Source organism: Carex rostrata, chromosome 12 (genome assembly GCF_964058835.1).
Source record: "Carex rostrata chromosome 12, lpCarRost1.2, whole genome shotgun sequence".
NCBI classification, from domain to species: Eukaryota; Viridiplantae; Streptophyta; class Magnoliopsida; order Poales; family Cyperaceae; genus Carex; species Carex rostrata.
The window spans coordinates 6228998-6236259 of record NC_135929.1 but is presented as its reverse complement, the minus strand read 5'-3'; the positions used below and the strand labels follow the sequence as shown (position 1 = coordinate 6236259).

At 36.7% G+C, this 7262-nt stretch overlaps 2 protein-coding genes across 5 annotated transcripts; one reads left to right on the top strand and one right to left on the bottom strand.

Moving 5' to 3' along the window:
• Positions 1-240: 240 nt before the first annotated feature.
• On the top strand, positions 241-3795 carry LOC144563051 (uncharacterized). The gene is made up of 9 exons (XM_078312416.1): positions 241-397; positions 697-811; positions 1771-1807; positions 1931-2000; positions 2150-2254; positions 2578-2728; positions 3079-3161; positions 3265-3358; positions 3461-3795. The coding sequence occupies exons 1-9, from the start codon at positions 373-375 to the stop codon at positions 3543-3545; spliced, it is 765 nt and encodes a 254-aa protein (XP_078168542.1). The 5' UTR covers positions 241-372; the 3' UTR covers positions 3546-3795.
• Positions 3796-4392: 597 nt separating this feature from the next.
• LOC144562892 (uncharacterized) lies at positions 4393-6925 on the bottom strand. 4 transcript variants are annotated; one of them, XM_078312230.1, is made up of 2 exons: positions 6758-6925; positions 4393-5676 (listed from the first exon to the last, which is right to left on the bottom strand). In XM_078312230.1, the coding sequence occupies exon 2, from the start codon at positions 5622-5624 to the stop codon at positions 4683-4685; it is 942 nt and encodes a 313-aa protein (XP_078168356.1). In that variant the 5' UTR covers positions 5625-5676; positions 6758-6925; the 3' UTR covers positions 4393-4682. The 4 variants fall into 4 exon arrangements, with proteins under 4 accessions (XP_078168356.1, XP_078168358.1, XP_078168357.1 ...); XM_078312232.1 differs by having other exon boundaries at positions 4393-5735; positions 6787-6920; XM_078312231.1 differs by having other exon boundaries at positions 6787-6920.
• Positions 6926-7262: the final 337 nt, after the last annotated feature.

Sequence of the window (7262 nt, the reverse complement as noted above, 5' to 3'; positions counted from 1 at the left end):
AGGACAGCGCTTTTGCTGCCATTTTTACTGGTTCTTTATCTCTCCCTAGTTGATGCTGTCTGCTCTCTGTTCACCTATTTCTATGCTCTATACTATCTATGGTGGATTGTTTAATTTATATAAGGTGTGTAATCCAGCTAATAGTTTCGCGTTGACACTTGGTGAAAGCTCCACTATTGTGGGATTCTATTCTGATTCATTTTTGGCTTATTCCCATCATATTTCGATCCATTGGCCTAATATCACTATAAATAGAGGTCAATCCCCTTGTTTCTCAATCATACAAAGAACAAGCTTGTTGTGAAGTGTTTCACTTATAATCATTGCAAGTGTCTGTTGCTTGTATAGCGTTATAGAGAGCTTCGTTCAGATATGAATTATGGAAGCAGCTCTTCGGGTTAGTATAACTTCCTATTTCTTTGTGCCAATTTTCTTTTGTTTTCTGTAATTTTTCTTGAACATTATTCGAGATGTACATGCACCAGAAGAAATTCCATAGCACATGGCTATTTGAACATTGCGTATGATCTCACACATGCATTGCACGAGAATGCATGTTTGAACAGTGTGATGGTTAATTAATATATCACAGAGACAACTTTTTTAATTGCAAGTCTGAGAAACTTGACAAGATTTCAATATAGACTAACATAATAAGTTTGTATAATTATTTGTAATAAATGAACACTAATGTAGGTGCTAGAGGAGCAACACGAAGGGTTGAGTATGGTAGAACCTATGTGGTGAGGCCAAAGGGGAGACACCAAGCTACCATTGTGTGGCTTCATGGCCTTGGAGACAATGGATCAAGGTAAGCATATAATTTCCTTTCAATTTATAACTTCAAATTTCCTTTTTTCATGTATTTTGTTAAAATTCTTAAATCCACGGATGCCCCAATTTCTATTGGATCACTAATACATTAAGGTATGATTTTTCAAATGGGTGATCATCTCAAGTAAATGGATTTGTGTGAGGATTCTTCTTGTGTTCCATAAGCATGGTTTCGTATTTAGAAGTTGGAGTTTGTAAGAATTATGTTCATATGGGAAACCTACATATTTTAATGAAAAGTTATTTGCTTGTGTGCAAGGAGGTAGTATATATTCTCTTATTAAGAGAAAAGGATTGAAACGGCTAGCTAAGCTTCACCTAGCTTTCATTTCCATGCACTTATTCCTAGTATAGCTTTACCAATGCCTGTCTATTCCCTACCTAATCATGTGTGTACTGTTGAGAAGTTTAATCTCTCTTTTTGTATAAAAAAGAAGGGATGGAAGAGGTTGGAGAATGTCAAAGCTAACTATGAGTCTAGTCTTTCCTACATGTTATTCTTTCTATTTGGTGGGGTCACCATGCACCACTATTATGGACATGATGATTAGAACTACATTGCATTACTTTCATTATTTTTTTAGATGAAGACAGATCACTATGGTATATATCTTGCTTTTGTCCCTTTCTGGCAAGATGCTTCTTGCATGTCTTTGCCTTCTGTCTACTTCTGTTCACATCAGTTATGGTCTATCTATAAGAGAATAAACCACCTTTTCTTTTTCTTTTCCTTTTCATTTTAAATAATTAAACAGAAACTAAGATGAAGTTGCTAATTAGAAATAAATCAAAATTGTTAACTCGTTTCTATGGATGAAAATAATCAGAAGCTTGGACAGATACACATATACTTATTTATTACTATTCAATTCAGTGAAGAATATACCATTGGCTGATTAAATCAATAATCAATTGCTTTGATTTTGTTAATTTCAGCTGGTCCCAGCTTCTGGATTCTCTCCCACTACCAAATGTAAGTGATGAATTTAGTTCTTGTCTTACCTAAGCTAATGAAATTAATACATGTATATTGGCATATTGCTGACATGCGCTGCTATAACATTTAGTAATATCCTTTGTTCTCACTTGAATTTAGGTTAAGTGGATTTGCCCCACGGCACCAACAAGACCTGTCACGGCTTTTGGTGGTTTCCCTTGTACTGCTTGTAAGTTGCTCAATCTATAAAAACTACTGCTTATTTCTAAAATTTCCAAAAAATCAGAATCTTTATATGGAAGAAGACCACATAACGAAGAGACACGGCATATGTAAATAAGACAGAAATTTATGTAATTTAAATGCATCATTGAGCAGGGTTCAATGTGGAGGATACTTCATTGGATGGTCGAGATGACATCGAGGGGCTTGATGCATCAGCCGCACATATTGCAAATCTCCTTTCTGCTGAGCCTCCGGATGGTAAGCTAGCCAACAGTAAATTTTAAGCAATATATGATACCTTTAATAAATTGAAAACTTTATATTGATACCTCATGTCTGGTGTGTTGTTTGGTCGGGAAAGTATCAGCTGTAAGAGTCATGTTTTCCAGCTACTCAGACACTTAACAGAAGAAACCAAATACTGTCAACATCACATAAATTTAAAAAAAAAGTGCGACGTGTGATCACAAGAAAAACAATCATCTTGGAACTTTTTAACAGGAGAAGTTTGCCCACTTTGCAAAATCATAACAACTATGTATTTATATATATCTAACAAACTTTTGGATTTACTGTTCCAGTTAAACTTGGTATCGGGGGTTTTAGCATGGGAGCAGCGGCCGCACTGTACTCTGCTTCATGTTACACACAAGGGAAGTTTTGGGGTGGAAACCCATACCCAATCTACCTTAGTACGGTTATTAGCTTAAGCGGATGGCTCCCTTGTTCTAGGTTAATTTCTTAAGCCCTTTATCCGAGATTCTTGTTTTCCATTTTTTCTTAATGAATAAGTTAAATTTGGCATAGATAATAGCATCATAGTACAAGGTCTTTAATGCAATTTTAGGATTTTGATTGGATAGATTCTTATTCTTGCTAAGCTAAGTTTCATGAATTTTGCCTAACTTTGATTGGTCCTTGTAAATTCTCAACTTTCCTCACACTCTTGGTCCCAATTTAATCAACCATCATCTCATTTTTCACAAAAGAACTAAAAATAAAAAAATAATTAAAATAAAAATTCAAAAGAAAGAACAAAACAATAAAAATGTAAATAACCAATGTTAATTTTGTGTGTTTAGGACCTTAAGAAGCAGGATGGAAACCTCACAGGGTGCCATAAGAAAAGCTGCAAACTTGCCGCTTCTGCACTGCCATGGAAGAGGTACTCACTTGAAATGACAAAAACAAGCTTAAAATGCTGAAGAGTTTCCATATACATAAACTGAAAGGTCCTATTGCTCAATGAATTTATATAAATTTGGCAGGAGATGAGGTGGTTCTTTACAGACACGGCGAGAGATCGGCTGAAATAATGCGGTCATCTGGGTTCTCCAATCTCACTTTCAAACCTTACAATGGGTATGTCTAACTAGCCAAAAATCTTTTTATTTTCCTCCTTTTTTGTCTTGTTAATAATTCTATTGATTTCATTTACCATATGCATTGTTTTTAATTGTTTAGTTTGGGACACTACACAATACCAGAAGAGATGGATGATGTGAGCAAGTGGCTCGGGGCACGGCTAGGCCTTGATCGATCACGCTGAGCCTAGATTGAGCAAATGAATGAAAAAAATCTGGAAAGAAATTAATAAGGAGGTTGATTTTTGTACTGTTTCTGTAATGTAGTAGTTTGTTTGGCAAACATATTTCTTACTTTTTTTTGTGGATGGTCTATATATAGAGAAGTTATTATATAAACAATCTTCAACAAAGATAGCTTGCAGTGCTACGATCTTTGTTGATATGTACTTTGACATCGTTACTGTTATAATATTTCTATTGTAGTATGCGCTTTCATGTGTTCCAATATTCCTTTCATTCTCTACTTTAAATTAGTGTTATGTTCAAACAATACCAATACTTGTTGAGATTTATGTATGTTTATGCATTTTATAGGACTATAGAGTCCTTTTAATAAGATAGGAATTATAGAGAATCGTAGAATTATCAATGAAAATGTAACGCCTAGGTCCAAGAGAACAAAGAAATCAATACAACTCATTTTTCTGATTTTCCACTATACTCTTCTTTTGCAAGGCACAATGCCCAACTGTCAGCAATATTCTCCTTCTCTAATGTAAATCACTATATCTGAATCCAGCATATGTGGCATTAAATAATAGAGTTTATTTTGTTTATCGTCAAGTGTGCTTCTGTTATAATACCTCTTATTTATGAGAGTTGAAACCAAGGAACAGCACAGATAATTGTACTAATACAAGGTTTACTTAATTACTTAAATTAGGCCCAGGCAGTGGTGTTTAATTGCATAATAACCAAACTGGTATAGCTTGCCAGGGCTAACTTCACACAATTATAATTGAACCCTGAAATGAACTTGGTACCATAGCAATAGCACACAATAAATGTACCAGCCCAACATACAACCCGGGTTTTGCAGGAAATTGAGTAACTGCAAGAAATAAAAATAAAATAATAACACAAATACAATCCAGCGACTATATCGGAAAAACTATTGTAATTTCAATTTTTTTGCTTGCTGGCTGAATTCCAGAAACTAAGAAAATACAGAGCCATCTACACTTTTTATGAGTATTTGTTTTGGATTTTTCAAGAACGACCAGTAGCAAAAAAACTTGCAACTAAAACTATTCAGCAAATGCTACTGTAATGCATAGCACAAGAAAAAATAAATCCGAACCATCCAGTAATAATCCAAACTAACCATCAGACAATTCATTGTCTTGAAGAGGTGGCGGGGATGAGACCACTGGATTATCCCCGGGCACACCTGTCAGCTCAATATTACTGCCATTAGTGGCAGCAGCACCGTTGGTCTCATCATTGGTCACATCATTACCACTAGTGCTCCTGCCTTCCAAGTACCGCTCACCCCACATGACAATCGCCCGGGGACCACTGGTAAATTGCATCATTGATTGACTGAAGCTCCTTCTGTGGCGCAACAGCATGTGGCTTACTGTGCTCTGTCTGACAAAGAACACCATCAGTGAGCCAGTACCACGACCCGGGCCCAAGTTCAGATCCATACCTGGATCCAAGCTTGTTTCATTACCTCCAGGGCTATCCATCTCCGAATTCAGCATGCTGAATAGATCCCCCAAGTCCCTCTGCCGTTCCATGGTGCACCACTTCCTCTGACGCTCAGGGTCCACATCTGATGGGCGGGCCATGGGATGCTCCTCCTTGGCATGCCTTTTCAATTCACTATACATCCCTGAAAACTCACAAGACTCGACTGAGCAGCTCCTCTCCTTCAAATCCATGTACCGCCTCGCTGGTTCATCAACAACCCAGTTTGATACTAGGCCACGGCAAAGGGGACACAGCAACTGGGCAGTGGACTTGGATGATTCTGACGTGGGGGACCCTGGTTCAGAGAATGACTTGCGGTATTGATCAAGGCAGTTGGAGTGGTGGGGGCTGGTGTTGCAGATAAAAGGCCGGCAGCCGTTCTTGTGAGAGGAACAGAGGAGCAGCACGGCCTTGTGTGGGTGGTCCATGCACACAGAGCACCGCACCTGGTCCCACTCATCAGTGTCCTTGGATTTTATCAGAGAGCTAGCTTGTCTCCTGACTGAAGAAGCTGGGGAGTATGGCGACCAGTGAGCATGGGTGCGGTTTTGTGTCTCCTTCGGCATGTTAAGTTGAGGGAATATTTGCAAGGGAAATTATGTAAATGCCCTTTGGGGTCTGAAATGATAACAAAGAAGCAGGGTCAGTGTTGCTGACGCAAGAGTCGCACATTTCTTCTGGACGCATCCACAGATCATTATTGGTTAGAGATAGTTCAAACTTAGAAAATGTTAAATGAGGTAAAGAGAAGTAAAAGGTTCAGCCCCTAAAACTGGAAGTTTTCTACTTGTAAGCAATACCAAATTAATTTTTGTTTTTCCCTTTCACTAGCTTGCTCTACTTTTTTATATTTTGTGGATAACCAACCAAGTTGTCTTCAAAATAGATTATTGCCTTAAGAATAAAAAACCAACAAAATAAACAGCAAACGCCAACTGTGTATTATCTTTCCTAGAATAATTCACACCTTGTTTCCTGCGAAATTAGATTTCATGCAGACAGAGGAAGTACAACACAACACACATTTTATTATACCAAGAAATTATTGCAACTGCCAACTGTTTTTGGGTTGGATAAATTTATGCTCCTCAATGAGAACTCAAAAATTAAAAGCAACCACCACTACCCACCAAAATAAAATTAAAAAATAAACCAAGAATGAGAGGAAAAAAAGAAGATGAAAAGACAAATTTGGTAGAGTGGTTTGACAGATAAACAGAACTGCAAGGACCTGGACTACAGAATAAATTTTGTAATTGCTTCTTAATTTCTTACTTCAGGAAATTAATTCAAATTATATGACTAGCTAGCCAACAAATTTCATGCTTTTAGGCCTTCTTTGATTTTCTTGAGGGAAAAATAATTAAGGGCTACTTTAATTTTCAATTTGTTTAAACAAGAACTCAATTCTTAGTTGGTAAAGTTGCGCAAATATTGAAGTTCAAAAGGGGGGAACTAGAGCTTCGTATGGAAATTCAGGCTATAATAAAAGAAGTAGCATATAAAGAAAGAATAGATCCAGTTTTTCTGGTGACAAAGTAGATGAGATAAAGTAGAAACTAAGCTGAAAGAATCATAATTATACAAAAATCAAGTACCAAATAAAGCCAGTCGAAATCTCTCTCGAGCTAACAACAGATTTCTAGTAGACGAAACCCCAAATTAACACAAAATAAACCCCAATTGAAGAGAGCTTTACCAAATTGAGGGAAACAGGGAGATGTATACCAGGTCGAATTGAGCTATAAGAGCGATTCAATCGAGGAACAGCCGAGAAGTAACCACAAAGAAAGGAAGTGGAAAATAAGGGGAAAATGTTGAAAAAAGGAAAGAGATAGGAAGGAAGCTGGATTCGAATTATATATGGTACCACCACGACTTCCATAATTATTAATTTCAAATAAAATAATATTTTTCTAAAATATTTAATTGGGGTGCTGACGTGGCTAATTACTTGGTGGCTTATTTAAGTTCCTCCTCATTGGTCTACTTTGCTGTCTTTGCATATTAAGTTAGTAATTATTTATTTATTTTCCGCTTTATTTAAAGCAGTGTTGTTAAAAATGGATGTTTAGGCTGATTAGTCATTGGCGATGATCAAACCGTTATATATTTTTCTAACTAATCGGCCGATTATTTTCGGTTATCATTGATTATTCCTAATTAATCGCTTGGCGGTACCCTATCCGTTTGAAGAACGCATA

What these genes read in the sequence shown, in the direction of transcription:
- LOC144562892 (XM_078312230.1), bottom strand. Translation starts at nt 5,624, where the DNA reads ATGCCGAAGGAGACACAAAACCGCACCCATGCTCACTGGTCGCCATAC.
- LOC144563051 (XM_078312416.1), top strand. Translation starts at nt 373, where the DNA reads ATGAATTATGGAAGCAGCTCTTCGG. An exon ending in CTTGGAGACAATGGATCAAG is followed by an intron (nt 812 to 1,770) that starts GTAAGCATATAA and finishes TGTTAATTTCAG; the next exon opens with CTGGTCCCAGCTTCTGGATT. An exon ending in ACTTTCAAACCTTACAATGG is followed by an intron (nt 3,359 to 3,460) that starts GTATGTCTAACT and finishes TTAATTGTTTAG; the next exon opens with TTTGGGACACTACACAATAC.